We start from the raw sequence: 25182 nt of genomic DNA on the forward strand, positions 1-25182 counted from the left end.
CAAGACAAGGCAGTTCATGTTTCCAGTCCCATTAGACCTGCCTTGTACCATTTCTGATGGCAGGGCCCAAGTGCAGTGTCTGTTCCACACAGTCCTCAGTAGTCTAAAAGAAATGTACCCATCACATGGCAAGAGAAAAATAGCCCTTTGGAGCACAGCTGAACCCCTCTCCCCTCGAATAGGCAGAACACCTATCTATTGCACCAGTTTTTCCCATGTACCAGGAAGTATCCCCAGGGTCGATGCCTTTCACGGCTATCTATATGCACTTTTCTGATAAATTCAATGTCTCTGTAGGGAAGGTGACCTGGAGAGGGCTGCTCTTGGATGTAGAGCTGGCCCTGCCACCAGACCTGATTTCATTCACCAGGAAGACGTTCTCGGAGTCCTGTCCCTGTGAAGAGTCTGAAGTCTCCGAGCTCCGCAGTGTCCTTACTGACGTGGTGTCAGACTGAGCCAAGCTGGCACTGGGGCCTGGAAGCACCACGCGACCCCCGACGCTGCTTTCGCTTAACTCCGGAGGATAGAGCAGCGTTTGCGAGGTGCTGCTGATCTCCCTCAGCTCACGGGAGATGAAGGAGGGTGACTGACTTGACATGGCAGAGGAGGTCCTGCGGCCATCCACGCAGTTGAAATTGCCCCCCGAGTGCTGCCTCCGAGCCCCTCCAATGCGGCAGAAGAGGCATTTGATCTTCTCGATGGCTTTGCTGAGCACAGTCTTGCGGAGGAGGATGTAGACCCATGGGTCCAAAATGGGGTTCACCGAGGCAATGCGGATGGCTTGCAGGTCAGGGTTTTGCCTCACATCCCTCACTGATTCTGGCTGGTACAGCTGGTTCACGAAGACACGGACCTACCCAAGGAGATGGAGGAAGAAAAAGACACAATTATACAATTACATCAGGAAATCAAAGTTTGCATTTCAAAGCAGAGATCTAGATTTGCTACTGCAAGCTACAACAAGAAAAGAGGCTGGCAAAGCCAGGCATCTCAGGTTGGCAGCCATGAGTTTATTTTTGGAAGGAGAAAAAAAATCAGAGAGATGAATCTGCTGTAAATTGGCCTTGTTACAGGTAGGAAAGAAATGGCTCTTTCTCTCTCCTTCCCCTCATAATTAATCCTTGAACCTCAAACTTTTGGCTGATGTTTTTAAAAATTCCTTTTTCCTGATAGAACTCGGGAGCAAAGATGTAGACCTGTATCCTGCTTCCCTGGTATACCTCGAGTCTTATGCTACCTGCAAACAGATATCTGACTGAGGAGACCTGGACTATCAGGACAAGCATAAAAATACTGATGAAGTGGTCAAGAATTTAAGATGCTGAAGCTGCTGCATAAAGTGACTATTTAATTAGCAATTTTAGTTTATCATGCACAAAATTTAAGACTAAAGGATCCTGCCTGTTACGCAGAAATGTCGTCTTCACCTTCTTCCTTTGAATCCAAGAAAAAAACCAGTAACCTAGTCCCTCTCCTGGCTTAGGGGCCACTTTTGTAAATGCTACTGTAAGGCACAGTCCAATTCTTTGATATCAATTGTTATCTTTCCAGTGTCACTAAGGAGGATGGCATCATATGAGTTTGTTGTGTTGATCAGTCTCAAATAGCTGTTCTCCATTTGAGCAAGACCTACGCAATGTCCAATTATAGGAAGGCCTAGGAAAGCCACTGAAAAGAATTGATAATAGAAGATGCTATTTTCTTCAGATTCCTTAAGGTAAGTCAGAATAAATCCCTTAATTATCTTCTTATCTGATACAGTAAAAATCCAGTAGCAAAATTATGACGTTTTTAAAATCTCATCCTTGACTCCTGAAATGAATCAAGTCTTGCCTAGCTAGCAGGTTACAGACAAGGAGGCAGACAAGCATTTAAATAAATGAGCGAAACTAGAACAGCCCTCTTAAGTCATTTTTATTAGAAGTTCTGCATGTGAAGCTGTCCAAGTCTGGTGAAAAATTTCACAATTCTGTTTGGAGAATTTTTCCTGCAGCAGGGCAATGTGGTGGCATTTGACTTGTCAGAATTCAGAGACTGAGTGTGCTCCAAAGCTATCAACGGAGTATGTGTAAAATAATGCGGAGTCCCTCTTTGGAAGTCCTGTGCATATAGTCTCTCTCAAACCGACTGTCAAATCGATGATTGCCTGTATTTTCTTTCTCAGTACTTTTCTCTAGGTTTATGGGTAACAAAACCTGCCCACGGAATTCAAAATGTGGGAAAATCTTGAATTTATACAGCAATGATCCGAGTTTTAATCTCAGTTACTTTCCTAATGATTTCTAACACTGCAGATGTCTCTTTGACAACTAATTTGTTGACCTCATTTTTCTGTTAAGCCAAACATGCAATTCAAGTACTTCAAAGAGTATTCCTATGCCTATTGAACTGATTTTTATGGTTTTTTTTCTTTTATTAAGCATGACTTGCTTTAAATTTTTCCGTAATTTATTTCATATTAGCCTCCTGTCCGATGCCCATCACTACATGATGCCACCTACCACCGGCTGAGAGAAGACCTGCCCCTCCCGGGGCCAGAATTTTCAAATACCTACCGTTTGGCTGGTATCCACTGATGATTCCTTAAAACCGCCCTTCGTTAGAATCTCTTGCCACTTGCTAAGGGCGGGGGGGGGGGGAGGCCGCAGGGAAGGCAGCCCCTCGTCCGAGCCGAGGCCCCCTTCCCCGGGCGGGCCGCTAGGTGGCACGGGTGTCCGTCCCGCCGCCGCAGCCGCCCGCCCCAGCGGCCCCGGCTGCCCGCGGCCCCGCCACCTGCCCCGCGCCGCGGCGGGGCGGCCGCCGCCTCCCGGAGGAGGCTGGCGAACGGAAACGGGCAACGGCTGGTTAGCTTTGCAGGTGGGGAGCGGGTTTGTGACTGAAATTTTTATCAGCTTGCGGAAGTCAAGGTGCTACGAGCGACGCCGGCGCTGAACCCGAAGCGCCGCAGTCGGGATTCCTTGAGCCTGGAAGGCTGAAAAACAAGTTGATGCGACGACGTCTGGCATCGGCTAAAATCTGTTCTTGAAATACCTACTTGACCATTTGCGTGAGATTTTCCCCCCCCCCCCCCTCCAAAATGATAAAAGGTCAAACGTAGGAATACAGAAATGTCAAATTTCCCCAGGGGATTTAACCTGTGCCGTAACAACGTTTCTTTCCAAATGCTCCTTTTCTTTTTCTGTACTGAGACTTCCTTATGCAGGGGAATACACCCTGAAAGTGTGTAAATGCTGGTCTATCTATTTGAACAGTTGACCATTGGACAGGTACTACCCTGAGAGCCAGGAGTTCAAAGGACAGTGTTGAGGGAGTGGAGGCCTTCTAGCAGCTCATACAACTAAATGCTGTCATTACCGGGAAGATTAGAGGTGTGACAGGGAGGGGTATTTGCTGATAAATTCATCCAGATCACAGAACCAGAAGGCACACTTTGAAGATAGCTGAAGAAATATACAGTTCAACTTCGGAGACCTGACTTTTTTTTTTTTTTTTTTTTTAAACTTGGAGCTATAGTTACACATCAGTGATTTAATAGTGGGATTGTTCTTTCGATAAGCAGCACATGAAATTGAGGTACCTATTTCACCTTTCTCTGTCTACCTGGCAGACTTTATGGAAAGACAAAAACATCTTTAAGTGCTGACTCTGTGGCCAAAAAGGACAATCACTAATCGCACAGTGCAGCTTCCTTTATGTGATCTTTGTATGCTTTATTTCCTTTTGATAGATAGGCAGCACATATAGGTGGAAGATTCATAACACGGACCTATTTAGTGAGAACTTTGGACTGTACAAAACTGTTTCTACTTCCCAGAAAGGTCTCATGTCTTTTATTGGAAGCCCCCCCAGAATGTCAAATGCATTTATCAGTTCAGACCTATTGCTGGGATTACATCTTAATCACAATAAGGTAAACATTAATCTGTGTTGGAATTTCAGTTTTATCATTTCTTTACATACTGGTGAGACAGCATTTACTAATGTATCATGTACAAGAACAGCAAGAGATGTATCCTGTTTTGGCTACAAGTCTTCTGCTGCAGGAGGTAGCATGATAAAGGATATTGCCTTGCATCTTCTAAGTAAGTGCCAAGTAAGTGGAATCCACTACCAATCTGATGCTTGAATTTGTGCAATTTGAAATCCTAATTAAAGAAAGAAGCAAACTAGAATAATTCAAATCTCAAAAGAATGAGTTTTGTATGTTAGCTTTGTAGCTGTAGAATTCAGGCAGCATATCTTAAAAGTACTAGCAGTTTATTTGCAATGGTGTTAAGAAGCACATAGCTCCAAGGTGTGTTGAGTTTATGCTCAAGTGATAGGTATGTGCAGGATCAGAGTCCTGTGTGCTGTTTGCTGCTTTTCCTTTTTACTAACTACAGATGCAAATCATGATTTCTAATCCTATGAAGTACTATAAAGTCACTTGTATAGTTACAGTCACACTGGTAATTGTCTTCATAGCTTCTACCTGCCCTCAAAATCTCCCCACATACTGATAGGATAAATTTAAAAACCATACAGTAGTAAGCAGGAACAAGTTTTTCAGCTCTACAGGCCAATAACCTTTGCCCTTCAAGGGCTTGGTGTCTGCTTGGTGTCTACTCCATTGCTCAAAAATCATGTCTGCCACCTTGCTGTTGGCTGCGGACAGTCCCTGATATTTAAAGAAAAAAGTCGAAACCAACCAAGCCAAAAGAAAATCCAAACTTTTAGATCAATTAAACATTAAGTTAGAAACTCCTGATTATTTCATGCAGTCAACCAGATGTACACCCTGAAACATTATATTTTATTTTCCACTTCACCGTAATTTAACAACAACGTTCAGTGGTCAGGATCAGAAAAAGATCACGTACTTAAAAATCTGAAAGAGTATCTGACAGACTGCTAGAGTGAATTACAGACTTTAAGTACTGTGTGCCTATTTACTCTTGAAAGAGTTTGTTTTGTTTTTTTTTTAAAGGCCGGATAATATAATTTCTACTCTATTCTTGACAAAATCCCTCCTAATATAACTTTTCCCCTACTTCTAACTCTATCCAATTCTTTTTTCTAAAAACTCACATTTTAAAAGATGAGATAACCAGCGTGGAGTGCAGACAAGAGTCAGAACACAATTTATGTATCTTCCTTATTTTATTTTTAGATTATTGTCAGATTCTTCTTCATTCTTTCACATCACTTTCTGCACATTGAGAACACATCGGGTTATATCAAAAGTTTCCTTTCACTAATGTTTCTCGTTCAACTTTTCTTTGCTTGATAAATTTGATCAGCCTTCAGTTCTGTCAAGTTCGTTCAGCGTTTTGCACAATCCCCCGTAATTTTGTTAGAGCACTTGTTGTCTGTCCTGGTTTCGGCTGGGACAGAGTTGACTCTCTTCTTAGTAGCTGGTACAGTGCTGTGTTCTGGATTTAGTGTGAGAATACTGTTGATAACACTCTGATGTTTTAGTTGTTGCTAAGTAGCGCTTGTCTTAAGCCAAGGACTCTTCATTTTCCCATGCTCTGCCAGCAAGCAGGTGTGCAAGAAGCTGGGAGGGAGCAGAGCCGGGGCAGCTGACCTGAACTAGCCAAAGGGGTATTCCATACCATAGAATGTCACGCCCAGTATATAAACAGGGAGGGGGGTTGGCTGGGAGGGGCGGATCGCGGCTCGAGCATCGGTCAGCGGGTGGTGAGCAATTGCATTGTGCATCACTTGTCTTTTCTTGGCTTTTATTTCTTTTTTTTGTTGTATTCATTTTCATTACAATTATTGTTATTATAGTATTATTATTATTAGTTAGTAGTGTGTTTTATTTTACTTTATTAAACTGTTCTTATCTCTAACCATGAGTTTTACTTTTTTTTTTCCCCCTCCTCCCCACCCCACTGGGAGGGGGGAGGGGGAAGTGGCTGTGTGGTGCTTAGTTGCTGGCTGGGGTTAAACCACGACATTGTCACTGTAAAATTTTGCTGATTTTGTGAATAAATCATTAAGACACTAAACAACCCTACTTGTAAACTGAGTGCTGGAACATCTCATTATTAAAACTGCTGTTCTCTATGACTCAGCTTGCTGTTCTTTAACCACTTTTTAAATCAAAACAAGCCTTTGCTTATTATTTCAGGGCTATTTAATATTTTAAGACTTGAAATTTTTTTGTCAAACCCTAATAAATGTAGCCTGCTGGATTGCCCCTGTCTGCTATTTTATTATGTTGTGAAAGTGTTCATGCTAAAATGTTAGAGGTTTATGTCTCTCTTTCAGAAGTTGCTTTGCTTTGACTTAAGTGATGGTTTATTCAGCTGAAATCATCAGTAGGAAGTCAGCTCATCAGAAAACCTCAGTCACAAAGCACCCTCTGAGCCTGCTTTGTGCATCTGAATCATGCCGCCACTACCACCTTACCACTTGCATGTTCTGCATGACTGCCAGGCTGTCCTGTTATAGATGAGCCTCTCGCTCAGTGAGGGCTCCCTGAGACTCCTCTGAGTCATGAAAATGTACCTCTACATTAGTGATTTACCTATCTCTGCTAGTGGTTCTTTCTAGGGATTTATAGCATAAAGGTGTCACTTCTCTGAGTTTATGTCTGAATTCTTAACTTCAATCTATATGCAACCAGAGGGCTTAATACAGCAGCATACACTGCAGTACATCACGGCACAAAGAAGCATATATGGCTATAGCTTATTCCCGCAGGGGGAGGCAAATGACTTATAAAAGCTACTTAACAATGAAGAAATTTAACCACACTGGATGCTGTGATGATGTGTATATATGCGGTTGTTTGGTTTTTTTTAAAAGAACGCTTCCTTTTTTTCTTAGTCATCCATCTAAGTGAAATGACAGTCTCTTACCTCATATTAGATATAGAAAAGATGTGCTGCTTTAGCAGGGAAAAGCTAACTTACGTGAACACTCCCAAGGCAACACTGTGCCTTTGTAAGCAGTGAAATCAAGGTCAGAGAGAGCTACACAACTTCATTAGCTGCACCTTCGCATACCTTCTGCTATATACAAGTTTTTCACTAGCTACTGTTTAAATAATAAACCGTTTGCCCCACCCAGGTTCATTAATTTTAACTGTCAACAATCCAGTTCCCTTTCTGGTAACTCCTCCCTCTTGATCTTCCCCTTTTTTTGTTTTTTAATATTCTGTAAAAGACTGCCTAGCTCCAAATGGATATAAACAACTTCATTTTGCATTTTACGGTCAGACTTCTCAGCCTCCTTCTAGCTGCTCCTCCACAGAACAAGGTTTGGCTTTTCTCTGAAACTGCTGAAGTCCATCAGCTGATACCCTGTATCACGTTACGACACTGTATTTAATTCCCAGAACCCATTCCCTGCATTTACCAGCATCTCTTGAAAACGCAATATTGTTCTTTTGTGAAGTAGCTGTTACAACACTAGATTAATCAAATTAAGTACTGTCAACCTACGGTACTGTCGGGGTTTTGGCCACTCCATGACCTGATGCCTCCCGGTGCAGCAAGTCAGCTTACTCCTGCAGTTTCTGGAGCTGGACTGCCGGGCAGGTTGTGCGTGGTTCCTCCATCTAACACACGTGCACCTCCCAGAGACACCCTGCGTGCAGCCCAGACAGCACCTCCTGACTTCCCTCAGATGTCAAGCAATGAACAGACGGCACCGTGCTCGGTCATGCCACAGCACAACGCAAAGTGACAACGCCGAAGGACAGGAGACAGCCTTCGGTGACAGCCAGGGCGCTGGTGCTCCAGCACAGCCACACTTCACTGGCTCCTGTTTATGTTAGTAATGTGGCAAAACTGGCCCGACCCTTGCGATTACAGCTCCTCTGAAGCTGGGGGACGGACTCGCTGACCTCTCGAGTCCTGTTCACATGTGCTTCTCTAAACTTCCTTACTGTGGTATACAGTATTTGTTTCACACCACCAGCTGGCCACCTGTGTTTCACACACATTGTAGCCCCTCTACGACAGAGGGATCACCCTACCGACAATAAACACCCTTAAAACAATCTTTCTGTAACACTTTCTGTCTGACAACCACTGCTTGGCTCCCTACACTGTGTTTTGGAAGGTGGTGAATAAGGCAAGCCAGCTATTTGTTTAATGTTTCTGAGCCAGAGGAGGAGAGAAGTTCGCCAAGCTTTATTATGCTGGGTGGCAAGCAAGAACTGAGTGTCCAGCTGGTGGGGGTTTTTTTTGTCTTCCTCAGAGATAAGGTGGAGGAATAGAAATAAGTGGATCCTGCATGTTTAATTCAATGACAATAATTGTATCAGCCATTTCAGAAAATTAGCAAATGGTTAGTGGTAATGTTGACATTTCGGTATGATCTCTAGGTTTATGTGGGCCAGATTCCTCCAACTCTCATTTAACTGAGAATTACACTGGCAGGTGGTTCCACAGAGTTTACTCCTCCCACAGTGGGGAGCTGCTGGAGGGATGTCTGTGTGGGATCTACCTCAGAGATGGTGGGTGAATCCCTCAAGAGGGGTAAGCTCGGCTCAGGTTTTGGGTGTGAAGCACTCTGTGTGTTGCTGGTGCCAAGTGAACAGAGCTCTGTCCTCCTTCCGCACATCAAGGACCTCTGTACCCTTCAGCAACAGCGTGCACATTTTTAAAACGCAATAAACATCCAGAAATGCAGGCCAGACCCAAACTTCACTCATCACAAATTAATTTTGGAAGTGAACTTTAAAGTGCCTTTAGCTCTCAGTAAGATTTTTGCTGTGTGGATTCCAGTTGAACAGTGGAAAAATTATTAAGAATTTTTGGCGCTGTATTTTAACCAATCAAAGGAGCCCAGGACTCGGGATAAGCGTGTTTCTTTTCTTGTAAATATAAATCAACACAACTTTCTCTCACCATGCATGTACACTAACAGCCTTGAAGTTATTACAACAGTTTGCAGCACCAGCTAAATAGGAGTCTGTCCTACAAGCACAGACTAGGAGGAGAAAAGACTCAGCGGTGCGGGTGATGGACAAGAAGAAGGGTTGCACAATGTTACTCACCACCAGAGGAATGGAGCAGATGACCACGACCAGGGAAGTGGCAATGAGCAGAATAACCATCTGGATCTCTGCTCCGGCCATCCGACGGAAGCTCCGGCGTCTGCGAAAGTCAGATAAACGGCTGGAGGTGGTGTCTGTCCCCAAGGACGTGCGTCGCATGAACTGGCGGTGCATGCGGATGAGAGCCACGCATACGAGGATGTTGCAGATCACGGTGACCATGATTAGGAAGGAGCTGAAGCCGGCGTACATGTAGGAATATGCCGCGTGGGTGGCCTCCTTTGCTCGCCAGTCTATGAAACACCAAGTGTAAGGGTACTGCAAGGTAGATTTGCCGAGCCCCATGCTGGGGAGGGCGCAGAACAGCACGTTGGAAGCGTAGATGGCAAAGAGCGTGAGCCCTGCCAGCTTCTTGTCTACATAATGGTTGTAGAAATATGCATGGTTGATGGCCAGGTACCTCTCTATAGACATAGCACAGATAATGCTGAGGCCAGAGAGTCCGAAGAAGAGGAGGATGAAGGAGCTGTACTCACAAAGCGCCGCTCCTCCTGGCCAACGATTCTGCAGGTAAGTGGCAATAGTGACCGGACTCACCAGGCAGGTCCCCAAGAGATCAGTGACTGCCAGCCCGCAGACCAGTGTGTAGAAGGTGGTCTCCTTCTGCTCCTTCCTGGACTTGCAGAGCACCACGATGGCTATGAGGTTGCCCACCACGCCGAAGATGAACATGACGGTGGGGATGGTGGGGGGCTTCCCGCCCTCGGCCCCGCTGGCAGTCCCGTTGGTGGAGCCGTTCGCAGGTGGCATGATGGTGGGGTCGAAGGACATGATGCCCACTCTGCTGCTGGGGAGTCGAGCGAAGGCAAGAGCGGGTCCGAAAAGGAAAGGCAGAGTAATGGAGGGGAGGGGGTAGTCTAGCGTGAAAATAAAAATTCAAACAAGGGACAAGGGGGGAAAAAAGAAAAAAAAAAAAAAGTCGTGTGTTTTAGTTAGAAAAAGAAAAAAAAAGTCCTAAAAAGGAGCCGAAGCAGGGTGCCGTCCGGCAGCGACCGACTGCAGCCGGGAGAGCCGAGGCTGCCTCTTCCTGCCGCTGCTCTCCCCGCGCAGACCGCAGCGCTCCTCCGCCCAGCCCCGGAGGGGGATCGGGGCGGCCCGAGCGCGGAGCCGAGCCGAGCCGAGCGGTGCCGACCGGAGCCGCCTCACCGCCTCTCGCACCGACGCCGGGGAGGGCTCAGCGCGGCGCTGGGGCGGCCCTGGGCGGGCGGGCGGCGGCTCCAGGTGCCTCCGGGGGCGGCGCGGGAAGGTGCCGGAGCGCGGTGGCCGCCGCTCATACCCCTGCCGCCGGCCGGCGCGGCGGTGCGTTGCGGGGCGCGGGCGCCGTCTAACTCCCCGCGGCGCTCCCGCCGAGTTTCGCCGCGGAGGGCGGAGGCGGCGAGGGCAGCTCCCGCCGCTCCTCCCCGCCCTCTCGCCCCATTGGCCGCGCCGGCGAGGGCAGGTTGCGCGGGGCCGGGCGCGGGCACCTCCGCCCGGGGCTGCCTGCGGGGCGGGGGGCGCCGGCGGAGGGGGCGGGCGGCCGTTGGTGGTGGCGGCGGGGGGGAGGCGGTGGTGGAGTGCGTGTGCGTGTGAGGGGACGGCGGGCACCGGCCGGGCCGGGGCACCTGCCCGCGCGGCGCCCGCTTGGCCGCCTCCTCGCCCGCGGCCGACAGGCCCCGTGTGCCCCCTCGGCCCGTCCCTCGGTTGTAATGGACGGGAGCGAGGGCTCCTCGCACCTTCCCTCACGGGCAGCGCTGCTGGACGGGCGCCCTGAGGGAGCCGCGTTTACCGAGGAGCTGGCTTGGTGCGGGTCAGGTCTGCCGTGTTCCGGCGCGGAGCCCTGGAAGCGGGCCCGGGCCTCGCCGGACGAGGCCTCGTGCAGGGGGTCAGCTCGTGTCACCTCCGCGTCCCGGGGAAGGAAGGCGCTTGCACCCCGGAGCCTTGCACCGGCTGCTGATTCACGAGTGGCAGCTGGGAGAGACTGTGGCCGGGCTGTTTATCACGAAGACTGCCGAAGAGAAGATCTCCTGATGTGCTGCCTGTATCTGGCCTCTGTTAGTGAGGTTACTAAACACAGGAAGGGTGTGTGTACATTCGAGGGAAGTGTTTATATGTTTGTTTCAAGAACTTGTTTTGTCTTGACCGTGAGAGGATCGCGTATGAATTGGAAATAGTGTTTCGCTTGCCGGCAAAACCTCACGATTATAGTTCGGTCTTCAGCTGGGCTGATGGAGGGACAGCAGTTGCTTTTATGTGATGCCTCTGTGGCGGCTTTCACCCAAGCAGTGGTGATGGTGGAGGCCCTCGTCCAGAAATGTCCACAAAAACCTACTGCCGCAGCAGGTACACGCATGGGTGTTTCTGCTGAAGGGGAAAGTACTAGTCACCCGTGCTAATGCTGTTGGGTTAGGGATGAAGCTTCATACCGTCGTACTGGATCGGGCACCTAGATCCAGCTGGTCTGACCCGCTTTCTTGTACATTAGGTGACATCAGTTGCTACAAAGGACACAGAACCTGTGCCCCGAAGCATGACATTCATCTCTTTACAAGAACCTCTTCTCTGACATAAAAGCAAAATGTATTCTAAAAGTCTGAGCTTTTTTCAGTCTTACTATCCTGCCCCCTCTCTTTTTTTAAGCCCGTGAAAGTGATACCTGTGGACTGACTAGCATTTGCAGTCAGTCACAATAATACCATGACATACTGACAGCAAAAGTACTGGCAGAACAAAATATATGAGAGGGAACAAGTGTGTACTGTGGGAAAGAGAACGAAAAGTTTCAATGCTGTATGAACAGACATGAAGAAAAAAGAGATTTTTTATTTGATCAGCTTTTTAGTGGTGTTCTCTAACTGCTTTGAAAACTAAAATTCAGTTTTAGAAAAAGTAGTTGGTTTTGAAATAATGCGTATAGAGATAAAGAAATGACAGTGGTGGCCATCTGGTCTGCTTGGAGAAAATAAACAGAACTACTTTTTTGTGTTTTGCTAGTATTGACAGCTCTTTTACAAAATTGGAAAATCATTCCATCACAAGCACTAAGCTGCACGTGGGAGTAGAGGTCGCTCAGTTAGGTTTGCCTAATTGTCAGAAGCAAATTACAAGTACTTCAAAATACTTTCAAAAGAAAGCACAGCACAAAGGTTGTTTTTTCTTATCTTTTAAACAGTTTTCTGGCTGTTCCAGGAAAGCTGGCCCAGGTACAGAGGAAGCTCTGAATTCAGGCCGTGTAATTGCACATGCTTTCTCAATAGTCCTTCTTTCCTGCACTGGAGACTTTGGTGCTCTGGTATTAGAGGCCATAATGTGGGATTAAGTTAACACAGGTGCAGCAGTCATTACTAGTAGGGGAAAAGAATTACCTTGCTCCCGTGAAGTGGTACAAAGGTTTTTCATGACTAAGGGCAGAGGAAGTAATTTGTGTTTCTTTGTTGCTGCATTTTTTTCACTTTTTTTCTCATCCACAGATCCAGTCTTATGAGGTATTTTGACCGTCTCATAACAGACTCTGTGTCTTCAGAAGCCTCAGTCTATAGTAGAGGGTGCTCAGGTCCTTCTGTGGGTACGTATACGTGTGTGTATGTGAAGGTGTCAATGCTATTTTTCATTCTGTAAGGTCTGTTTTATAATGGAAACATCTAAAGAACTAATTAAAAATGTAGGGAAGCCAGGAAAATCAATGAAGAAACAACAGAAGTATAGTTTTGAGTGCAAGGATAGTTAAGATCAGTTTTGTGAAGTAGTGTTAGTTCTTCAATTAGAGAATACGATAGAAATCAGTCACAGAATTGTGAGACCGATTGCATGTGAGCTTACTGTATCTACCAATTGTGTAAAACTTTTAGAGTTATTAGAAAAATTCAGTAACTTCTGGGAGTTTCCCTTTGAACTAACGGTACTGATATCTAGAACTCCTCGTCAAGATGAAAAGCATAATCACACAAAAGACTTAGTCTTCAGAGCAAAGAAGAGACTTAAAGTGGAACTGAAAAACTGAAGAAATTCCGCTTGCAACATGAGTAGTCATGCTGTCATAGCAGCAATGTCATAGTTGTAGCATTGAATAACCACCAAAGAACTTCTGTTTGTGCGGAAGCCGCTTAGGTGAGAAGTCAAAGTATCACGAAGAAAAAACCCCCAGTTCATTTAAAAAATACTAGATTAGAAAACATGGACACTGAAAATGATTAGGATAAACTTTTATTTGCCTCAGAGTAAACTACTTCTGATTTTAATGATGTTGCAATTTTTAGAAGATTAATACTGAAATACGTGAGTCAACTACTGTAGCTTGATTAGTTGAGCTGTGTAACAGTGATCATATTTCTAGCTTGGTGAAAGATTTAAATTAAAATACTTGACTTTTTTTTTTTCTTCTTCTGTGGTGTGGTAAGAGGCTCATATTTATTCAGCCTGTCTCAGCTGCCACGTGATATGCCTTATAAAGCTCCTTTAGCCAGCTGATGGTTCCAAAACCTTACCTGTGTTGCTCAGGGGCAGCTGGAATATAGACAAACTACAGAAAGGTCTCCCTGGTGTATGTAACTGTGATTTTAACACCAAAATGCCTGTGTAGGCATGTGAATTTATGGGTATTTTCTGGAGGTGCTTCTATGAGCTCCACTTCCAGAGGAGCTATGTGTTCAGCGGGCAGTAAAAGTGGATATACAGCCAATTTTGGAAACTTTGGACTACTCTTAACATGCTGCAGGTCTGAAAAACATGTTGCATGTTAAACTCCCATTAAATATCTGAAGTTCAGTAACATTCTTGACTTACTCAACAGTTTGTCAGCTTTTCTCCTTTGGTGGGAAATTTGGCTATGGGAAAACTTTCTTGTTGCTTTTTTGCTTAATTTTTGTTCAGCTGTCATGCTTTTGACACATAAAGTTTTTCAGGAAAAAAACAACCATTAGACTAAACTCTGTCTGTATGCCAAAATAAAATCATTATTAATAGACAATGGAAATAGACTGAACCACATGTTACGTAATAGTCTTTCTTTAATTAATCATTAGAAAGGAAAAAACATATAAGGAGTAAGTTGAACAAATGTTTAAAAGAAAGTGGGGAATTCTGTAATGTAATTTGAATAGAAATAGCATTGTAAGTAGATAAAAAATGTTATATTTTAAAGCGTATAATATTTTCCTGCCTGCATATTTTTATATAAAATCATCACAGATAGTAACAGTATTAAATTTATTTTAGGAGTTCTGGTTATTACTAGTATGACTAGTAATATTACTAGTAGTTCTGGCACATTTCCGTTGTACCTGATAAGACATCTTGATGAATGGGGGATTTCCCTGGGCGGGGGAATTCTCTGGGGAGTGAGAGCAGTCCCTCCCACCCCCCTTCTTGCTGCATGACTGTCTAGGAGAGAGCTGCAAACTGCCACTGCCAGGGGATCTGATGGTGCGCTGGCATGTAAGGCACCTCTGCACTCCAGTAGGACAATATCATGCCAAAAAACACAGCTCTATAATTTACTCCACAGTCATGTGTTCCATATTAGTCAATCATGCTACTGAAGTTTGGGGTTTTTTTCCTGTTTAAACCGTGCTGTTAATCTTTATAGTACACTGAATGACTTTTTCCTCTGTAATAACGTTTGTCACTGCAGCAGTACGTAGTTCTATTTTAGCAGTTATGAAGTCTGCATTAACAGTTAAAGTGCTCGTAAGTTATTTTTTTCAATCCATTTCTTTGGAGCAGTATAGATTAAGTCAGTTTCTTCCTCGACTGTTGCTTACATTGTTTTTTCTGATTTTTTTTTAAGTTTGGTGGTTCTTACTTGCCTTTCAGAGGCTATGCCAGAGCATAAAAGGGAAGTTCATAGAAAAGGACTAATAATTAGCTGTCAACATATTTTCTTATTTTAGAGCCCTTAAAATAATTGTGGCTATTTAAGGTCTCACCTGATGAATTACAAGTAGACAGCTAAGTCAGACCCTATGCAGAAAATAATGTTATGAATTAAGTTCCTCTTGGGCACAAACCATGGCACCATCACTGAAGTAAACTAATATCTTTTTAGAACACATGCTGGATTGGTTTTACGGGGAACTTTAGAATATACTTCGTAAATATTAGCAATTGGAAATTTTTGTATTGTTTTAGCTTTCTGCAGTTGGCTGTGTGTGGTGGTTCGTTTTGTTGTGACGAGGTAAGGTAATCGACAGCACTGGTGGAAGTGGAAACAACCCAGCGTTACACAGGAAGTAGTTATCTGGCAAGTCCTGTTCGAGCCTAGCTGTTCTGCAGATTTTCCGTGAGAGATCTGAAGACTGAAGACTCTTTCCAAGGATCCTGACTGTAATTCTGTGATGGTATCTGTGTGCTGGAAATTTCAACAAAGTGGCAGGCTTGCTTCTGTTTCTTTTTTTTCTTGAGGTGTGATAACGGGACCTGTGAGTGTGTTGAACAGCCATATTCTGTAGCTTTGAAGAAAGAACAGAAGCTGTGCATTTCTGTTGGAAAGTTGAAACTTTTATCAAGTGTTAAAAGCTGTGTACCAAAGGCACCTGTGATGAAATCAGTGGACCTGTGATTTTTGCAGCCAGATTAACAGTCATGGAAGTGGCTTAACTCATGATATGGTTTTGTAGCATTCCTTTCTTTGTTGTCATACTTGGCTTTGTTTTTTTTTCAACACCTCCTTGTAAAATAAACTGAAGTTTCTCTGGAAAATATACTACCGCTGTACGAATTGTGTTCTCTGTTTCTATCCTGCTGAAGCACTCCAAGATGATTGTCAGTAATTTTGAGGTGAAGTTTGTTTTCTTCTGTGAAGGTACCTGGACCATCTTTGGAAAGAGGGCAGAATCCTTTATAGTATATGCTGAGACTGTATGCTACCTCTGCAGCATGAAGGCTGGCTTGGGCATGTGATTTGAGGCTAGATGTGAGTTACGATCAGCTGAAAGTTTAATAGAAGTTTCTTGTACCATCCTGCCCACTGTGGGGCTGGGCTTGAAAGCGTTTCCAGCTGTCAGGATGGATTAATAATTAGTAGTGCAATGCAATGGCTCTTTCATTGCCTGGTGGAAGAATTCTCCTAATAAAACCTGAGGCTGGGCTCTTTGGGAAAGATTTTTCCTTTTTATAAATGCTTGCCATTGCAATTATTCAGAAAGTTTTTGTACACTATGTAGCTACTGTATATAATCAAATCTTGCATGGGGTGAATTATATCACATTAAGCTTTGAATTCTGAAAGATTCCAGGACCAAGAAAAATAATACAAACCAACAAGCTACTGGATACTATCTGTAAATCAGCAGCTTGGTTCTTAGAACAAGCTACTTAAGCTCACTGAAAAAGGGCTAATTTTGTGGGAATGATTCATGTATTAGGTGAGTCAGTTATCTTTCACTAAGAGGACACTGGCTGCAAAATCATTGGAATAAACCTCAGCTTTAGTAGGCCTGCAGCAAATGACAAGCGATATTTGCAGCTGAATGCTTTTAAGAAGGTCTGCAAGAAGTTTTTAAGGAAATGTTTTCTTGCCTGTAAATTCTCTGTTATTCCAGCAGAGGGTAGTTTATCCTCTAGGAAGCTAGGTGTGTTGAAGGAATGATCAGGAAAGGTAACTTAATGATTCCCATTTCCTTTTATTTGAGATAGGGCAATAAAAATTAACTTCAACAGACTGACCTCATCAGATTAACAAATGCTGAGACATACTGTTAGGCTACGGTATGTTCTTACGCTGGAACTGGAAAAGGCAGCCAGATTCAACAGTAGTCCCATTTCTGTCCTGCTACCAATCGCTTTGTTTGCCCTTTAAGAATTACTGCAGTTTGCTTATGCTGAGAACAGTTGCATTGTCAGCCTAATGCTTAAAAGCTACTTGACTTTCATTTGTCAGCTAGTAAAGTAGATAAAACATGAAACGTTTTTTATGCCGAATGCATAGAATCACTCTAGTTGAAGAGTATAGAGCTTGTTTATAGTTGCTTAAAAGCTCTTTGAGATCTGGACTGATGCAATTGTGCCTGGTTTTAGCTCTTTACTCTAGGGCAAGGGCATCTTAGCTGTGGTAGTGAGAGAGACATCACTTAAAGCCTGGTACAAGGTTGGGAGTTGTTCTGCTAGGGGTGGTATCTGTCACCCTTTTTTCTGCCACTATACCCACTGGTACAGCAGCTGATGTTAAGGAGAATATATGTTTGTGGATTGTCATGATAGTACCTGCCTCCATCTGCTCTCTGCTATACTGATAGTACGTGGTGACTAGGGGAATACTCTTTCTGAGTTCTCCTCTCTCTCTTCCTTCTCTGATATTTTATTCTAAATCAGTCGTCGGGGAGCAGTCCTGCTGGTAAGCTTCTGTGGCTGTGGCTGTCAGTCCTGAAGTGCAGCAGAAGCTCTTCTGATGTGAGAGCATAAGGGAGCGCAGTGACCACCGAATCTTTGAAAGGATAACAGAAGGGATGTGTGGATCTGCAGCTATTCTGTTGCCATGGTTGACTGAACCACTATTACTCAGAATTCATTTCCATTCAAAGCAGCATTTCAGCTCCTCATGGATATTAGCCTTTTTACCTGATTTCTAGAAAGAGTAGTTTGGTCCACTGATCGTGGAAAGAAAAGGCAGCGTGTGCTCTGAGAGCCCCGTGAGGAAGACTAAGTATGGGTCTGTACTTTAGGCTGACTTGGGCCTCTGTGGATCTTGCAGCTGGCATGTGAAATTTTCAACACAGCCATTGATAAACCGCCTAACTGAATAGTAAATAACATAACAGCAGCTAATATTTATAATTTTATTCATTTTAGTCAGAAGCCTAATATAATCAGTACTACGCTGCATATTTTGAACATCTGTATCATTGGCTCTGGGGAAAAAAAAAAAAGCAGTACTCCTTTAAGAAACCCGTGAATATGATTAGTGTCAATCAAGTCCATGGAAATGCTTCCATGGCTAGTTTGATCTTGGCGTTACTATCACTCGGAGTTTTTCCTGTGGTGTATGGGACTTTTTTTTTTTTTTTTTTAATATATGTCTGAGTCAGGTAGGCCTGTAAGTCAAATCTAGCTGTATCCCTCTGTGTTATAGCCTTTTCCCCCTATTCTGGTTTTGAATGTGCTTTCAGAAATGACACATTATTGTTTTCTATTTATTGGAAGAAAACCCAGACTACATCAGGGATTAATAATGTATCTAAATTCTTTATTTTGGAGCAATACAGGTATAACCAATTACCTTGATTCCATTTTTAAACCCATATTCTACATGATCAAAGGAATACAGAAAAGCTTTTAGATGGTTCAGTAGATTTATGTCATGCTCTCCACCGATTATACAAGAAACCTAGGCAATTAATGTCTTGAGGCAGGCACTTTGGTTAGGTATCTTACTAACGTGGGATGATTCCAGGCCTGAGTACCGATCCAAGATCGCTGTTGTCTAAACACCAGACAGACAAAAGAAGGTGGAGGAACCCGGGACAGCTTTTCCAAAGTCACACAAAGGGTTAGTGCCAGAACTGTTAGCCCGTCCCTTGCCATCTCAGTTGACTCTGTTGCCTTCTGAAGTGGAAATAGCTTTGTCTGGAGGAGACAGACCCATTTATAGTTGATTTAATGTATTTAGTTTGAACTTTATACTGTTTCACTGGTAAGCAGTTTGCAAAGGTTAATGTCTGGTTAATTGAGACTGTAAGCTTGCCACAGATGGAGAATGTATGTGTTAGCAATTAATATTCTTTAAATAGGCGTAAGTAAACTTTGAACCATTGCATTCTATAATAAACAGTTCACCATCTATTAAAAGTATGTATTAGCTTAGTAATATTTTTGAGCAGTTTATAAGTGAATCTTCATACGTATGTCTGGTATTTAGATATCCTATCCATTACTGTAGCATCTGGCTGTGGTAGAGTAGCAGACTGGAACAAAAATGGACTCCATTTTCTTTAGAAATGTAGATAGATAATAGTTTTAAATAATATGCAACTTGAATTCCTGATGCTGTTTTCTTCACCAGCTGGAAAGCCTCTCACTGTCGGAAAGGCATTCAGTGTGTTTGACATTAAGGGTGGGGGAATGTTTGTGTAATTATAAATGTTAGACTTCCAAACACGCCTTTTGATTGCAACAGCCTGAACTTCCACGTGTCAACAGGAATCGTAACTTTTCACAAGATAAACCTTGGTTTATGTACCTTGGCATTGTTGCTGCTCTTTTCTATAGAATTTCAGTATGTATATTGCTAAACTGTAGCTGAATTTTACGTGTGTGCACGTTTCAGATGAGACATATAGATAATGTAAATATTCTTGACTAAACATTCAGTTGCTACAGCTACTGTATGCAGCTGTAACAGTTTTGGTATTGTGATGAAAGCTCAAATCGCACCGAGTATGAGTAATTACCTGTGATCATACAGGCTTGTGATATCTTGTGCAGTGCTGCTGAGCCTAGTATTAATTTTAGAAAGGTTGTTGGTTGCTGAGGTCTAAACATTTTCAAGGAACTCTGCATGATTCTTTCCTAGTTATGTAGCATGAAATCACTTACGTGCCCTACAGTGTCTCTACAATGCTTCACAGGTGGGTTTTTTCTTGTTGTGGTGGTGGTTTTTTGTTTGGTTTCAGTTGGAAGAATTATTTAAGAACTTGAGGATGGATTTAGGAAGTGGAGTGGCTGCAGTCCTTATCTAATCTGACGAGCAAGAAAGAAAGAAGATTGAAGCTGCCTCCATGTCATGTGAAAGATTGCACTTTAGGACTGTTTGTTTTAGTACAGTAAATGAAGTGCCTGTGTGCTTCCCATCCTTTCTTAGATAAACTGACTTTCACGTGCTTGACGTGTTATCTAATCCTGGAAATGACTGGGCAGTTCTCAGAAAAATGATAGCTCAGGATGTATTAAGTTTTGTACCAAGTATTTCTGTACTATGGGAGACTCCTTGAGACATGCTGACAAGAAAAAAAAGGAAAACGATACAAAGGAACAGTGTTTCTTGTTGGATGATAATGGCCTATGGAAAGCTCAAAGATTTATGCCATCTCATTTGTAATTTCTTCCTGCATGTATATCTGTAATATGTTTATTGCAGTAATGCTTCAACCACACTTACCTGAACAGGTGCAAGTATAGCAGTGTTGTGGGACACCCTCTCTGACATCTCAGATCTGGGAGGAATGTGTGTGATGTATCACTCAGTTCATGGACATGTATGCCAGGTGGAAAGCATTCCTGCATAATGTCCTGATGCATATTAATTAGACAGGTGAGATACGCATGTGATGTAAATCAGATAGTTTCTTGGAAATGTACTGATTCATATCACAACTGAGAATCTAACCCAGTATCCCTAATCAGGGGAAATTACAATCTGTGTTACAAATAATCTAAAATAATTTTATATTTGTTCACGGAGAGAGATACACATAGAATGTTTTATTTTAATGATTAATGGTTAATCTTGTTAATTTTATTGGTGTGATGAGAGAAGGGTTGTTATCTGTAAGGCTGTGGAAAGATGGTAGCTTTCAAGAAGACAGCTGGTGTGGTGTACAAATTGTGGGAGGTTTGGTGATAAGACTGGAAATGATGGAAGAGAGGAACACAACGGGAGCATGTGGAGAAGTAGAGTTGGAGAAGACTTGTTTTGTAGGTCCACTTCTTTTCCTCTGAGCTTCACTGTTTGTATATCCAAAATGTTTTCTTCACTCCATTTCCTCGTGACTTTCTGTTGAATTACAGTAAGTGCTCTCAGTCTGGGCTGCTCGCTTTTAAACTCTTGCCTAGTGTCCACCCAGAATTGTGCTGCCACGCAAGTCACCAACATATTTCCCCACTCTGGCAGTGACACCTTGCTTCTTGATCTCTTCTCCAGCTCACTGGGCACCACACTCATTAAGAAAAGCACAAGTTGCTGCAGCTTTGAGCTTTGCAGTACCTAGGTGCTCGGTGTTAGTGAATTAACATCATTAAGTTCAGCTGCTTAGGCAGCCCCTATGAAAAGGAGAGTTATATGGCAAATCCCAACAAGCTGAATGGAGAGCTGCTGGGGAGACATCTTGAAAAGAGCTTCAGATGGGGGAGTGCCTTAAGCAGTGTCATTGTCTAGGACTGGGATACCATAGTCTCCTTCAACGCAGGATCCCTTTCCTGAAATTAGCCATATAGCCTTTTTTGTTCAAAACCTCTTACTGTTCTGTTCCTTGCCTGCCACTCCCAACGCGTGCTATGCACTACCTCAGCAGTTAAAAGGCAGCAGGCTTGCGTTTGGTTCCTTCCTCTGCCTGAGGGAGCTCTAATCAGTGTCTCCTATCTTCCAGGAAAGTATCCTGGCTATAAAATACTCTGAGGTGGGATGGTTGCAGTGTCTCCTTTTGAAGGTGTTTTGCTTTGCGTGGAATAATTAAATATTAATTGGGAGTGCAAAAGAAGATCAGCTTACGGATTAGCTCACACATCTGGGAGTAGAGAGACATGGGTTTTAAGCCCTAGCTCCAGAGAATGCTTGTCATTAGTCTTGCTGTCTGTCTTCAGCCTGGTTTTCTGAGGATGTCCTTGATTAGGGTGTCACAGCTGAGGGAAGCAGAGGAATGTGGAACTATCCGTAGATATGAACAGAAGTGAAACTGATTAAAATTAAGATGGTACTGGAGATGTCAGCTATCTTGAGCAATAGCAGCTGAGCGTGCTGATATTCAGGGTTAAGTAGCAGTGATGATGCTGAGTATCTAATTTTGGAACTTAAGCACCAAATCAAGCATCTAAAGCCTGCCTATAGTATACTTACACATATCTAACCGTGCATGTCAGTGCTTAAAATGTAAGGTATTTTTAAAGTCCTGTGTAATCTCTTGTGCTGCTATCACTACTTTGATTGTTGTTGTATGCGTCTCTCCAGCCTCCTATTTGTGTCTCCTATTTTCATGGCTTCCCATTTCCATATATGTTGCCACTTAGTCTTGCAAGAATCTCTCAGTTCCTTTTTGCTAGATTCCATGTCTAAAATTGCTCCTTCAAATACACTATGTCTTGTATCTGTTCAAAGCTGATTATCTTACCAATAGTTTCTGTAGGTTGTTTTTAGCTTTCATCACTTCCTCACTGGAGTGCTTTCTGATATCATATTAACCAACTTGACTAGTGTATGACAATGATAGTATGAATGTTCTTTCTGCTCACTTTTTGTTTCCTACAGGAACTAATCAATCTATTTTTTCTGAATTATCCTAGTTTTTGCTGATTATTTTACTAGATAGTCATTGGTAGTCACCTTTTGAGAGATTAATGGCTCATCCAGTATCTTATACAAATGTATAAAGATTTAAATAGTAGAAATGATCTGTACTAGTCACATTTTTATCAGTGATCTGAACTCTTCCAATGTTTGGGAACTATGCAGATTATAGGACTTTGTTCTATTTCTTTAATAATAATTATGACTATCAAGAAAATAATACTTTTTTTTTCAGTTTTACTACTGGTTCAGAAGGAACTGTGATGATAACTGAATTGTATTTTCAAGCTGTAATCTGATATGATTTTAGTTGTAATGTACTAAGCATATAGTAATGACTTCAATCTTAAACATTGTGGTGGGTGTTAAAGTTAGCACTTTACTGCAAACCACATTTTTTAGCAGAATCCAGAAATAGTCAAGAAGGTTAAACTGGTTATGGTAGTTTGCCTTCACTGTCACAAGGCTTTGCTAATAAATAGTGTGCTTTCTCAGTAGCTGAGAAAACCCCACATAAACCCAGAAATTTCTGTAATTAAATATGTGACTTCTGTAAATGTCTCTTATCTAGAAATTGTTAATACAAAAGCTGATGTTGTAGACATCAATTTTTGGAGTAGTTCCTATTAAGGAAGCTTAAATGCCAGAGGCATCTGTAGTGAACAGTATTTTGAAAAAGTGTGTCTGTTATTGTAGGACCTTACTGGCAGGTCTAAGCATTGTGTTTTGTCTGGGAATAAGAAGAGAATGTGTTAGAGCAATACCTAATCTTTTATAAACTATAAAACCCAGTCTCAAGTCCATTATAATAGTAACCAGAAACCAGTTTAGATGTCTGAAATATCACAGTGTGGCAGATTAATGGGTATTTTAGCGATATGGGGAACTGCAATATCTATTTTAGTAGACCAGCATGAACTTTTCAAAATACTAGTTGTTTTATCTGAAGTACACACAGATATTAATATCAGTCCATTTTAAAGAAAATGGATCATCATGACATTCAAGACTGCCAGTAGAGGTAGTTTTGACTATATACTTTCCCACTGACTTAAGAGCGCAATGCATTTTCATTCAGCCCCAACATACATTATCTAGCCCTTTTATCTGCGCAGAGACAGAGTAAGAAGCACTTACTCTTTTAATACTTTTGTTAAATGTTTGCAGTGTTATTTCTTTTTTTTCTCTGTGCTGCATTAAGCCAACAATAGTAAGTGTAAAGTATGGTTTTCATTCAGACTGATGTACTCAGTTACTGTACTCAAGATGTTTATCATTGCAATGATTTCTGATACCATAATTCAAAACTGGATTAACTGCTTCTACATTTTTTCACTCTCCAGCTCCCAGATTATTTAGTATTAATGAGAAAATCTGATTCCCTTTCTGAACTTACCGATACAACGTAAAGTGGTGCTGGTCTTAGGGAAAAAAGTATGCAGTTGTGCTTGGAATTGCGAGTTACTAACTTCTCTCTGATTTCCCCCTAACAGGGAAGAGGTCAGAGAGTTTTTGATAGCCTGCCAAGAAAGTTGCATCATATATGTTTTAAAATGACAAATAAAATTTATTAATTGTGACCTGTTTCTATGAAATTGTAGTGATGCACCTAAGTCAAAACAGATTGAAATCATGCTGTGCTGTGTCTGGCTGGTGTTTTCAGGATATTTACGTTATCAGAATATTTACTAACTGGTTGAATTGAAGGTATATTGAAAATGTCATCAGCCGTTGTCATGATGAGATGCACAGATAGGCTAAAAGTTCCATTATTTCTTTGTCAGTTATTCCTTCACTGACAAGCTGTATGTTAGGGATTTGAATTTTTTCTTTTTAAATCTTAAAACTTTTTGTGTGTTCTTCATTTCATTCTTCACTTTTGTTTTTTTCCAAGCAGTCTCAAATTCAATTTGAACTCAGAGAGACATGAACAGTGAGTAAACCTAATGTAAAGTAATATTGGATAACAACTAGTATAAAGTAATATTGGATAACAGCTAGAAGCTCTGACTCAGAGTTTCTTGTTTCATTTTAAAGATTGACTTCTTTTTTCACCCTTTTTCTTATGTTGGGTGTGTGTTTTTATAATCCCTGAAACTGTCACTTTGGGTTATTCCTGGAAATAATGTTGACGCAATTTGTATAGGGAACAGGGGATTTAAAACTAATCCGGATCATGTCTCCTGTCTTCAGATCACCAGCCTTAATGCCATTTCTGAACTCCAGTGGGGCATGTGGTTTTGAGGAAGATTGCAGAGGGGCATAAAAGAAGAAATGCATCCTAAATTTATGCTTCATTTCCTCCATGCACTTGAATTCAGCCTCCAGAAGTTTGTTTAGCAGAATGCTTAGTAGAGGCAACAGAACTCTTGAGCGCTAATGAGGTACAGAAAGATAAATACACTTCATAATAAATTCATGTTACTATCCACTCAGAACAAATTTTAAGGAGGCAAATGAAAATTAAATATTTATAAATAAAATGAACTGAATTGCAAAACAAATTTCAGTCTTTAAGAGGAAGGGGAAGCCTTCTGAAAGCTAAAATGGCTGTTACAGTAACTGGAAGGCTCAAATATTGCACAAGAGATTTAGACTGACAGCAGATGAACGGTTTAGGGAAATGAACAACTGAGCAGCTCTATTTCCAGTAGACGTAATAGACTCAGCAGATTACTTGTGGAGATTATATCCTCAGGATTGGAGGGCTATTAAGGTGTGTAATTTTTTGCCAGTTTTAAGGCTTAATGAACTATGTTTAAAAAGCACACTGAAAGATGCTGCTGCTAGTTTTTAAGAAGGGAGCTCAGACCTTAGTAGAATTTGTCTTCTCAGTAGGAGTATATACCCTTACCCTTGCTCTTTGCTTTTCAATTTGCTCCTGCTCTTTGATCTTCAACTTGTTCCTGAGCCTTTGCCATGATGGCTGGATGCTTTCTTT

General features: G+C 42.5%; 1 protein-coding gene across 1 annotated transcript; it reads right to left on the reverse strand.

Annotated features, from left to right (window-relative positions):
- Positions 1-259: 259 nt before the first annotated feature.
- Positions 260-9871, reverse strand: PTGER4 (prostaglandin E receptor 4). The gene is made up of 2 exons (XM_050913470.1): positions 8996-9871; positions 260-853 (listed from the first exon to the last, which is right to left on the reverse strand). The coding sequence occupies exons 1-2, from the start codon at positions 9824-9826 to the stop codon at positions 260-262; spliced, it is 1425 nt and encodes a 474-aa protein (XP_050769427.1). The 5' UTR covers positions 9827-9871.
- Between the last annotated feature and the right edge of the window lie 15311 nt (positions 9872-25182).

Source organism: Gymnogyps californianus, chromosome Z (assembly GCF_018139145.2).
Source record: "Gymnogyps californianus isolate 813 chromosome Z, ASM1813914v2, whole genome shotgun sequence".
Classification (NCBI taxonomy): Eukaryota; Metazoa; Chordata; class Aves; order Accipitriformes; family Cathartidae; genus Gymnogyps; species Gymnogyps californianus.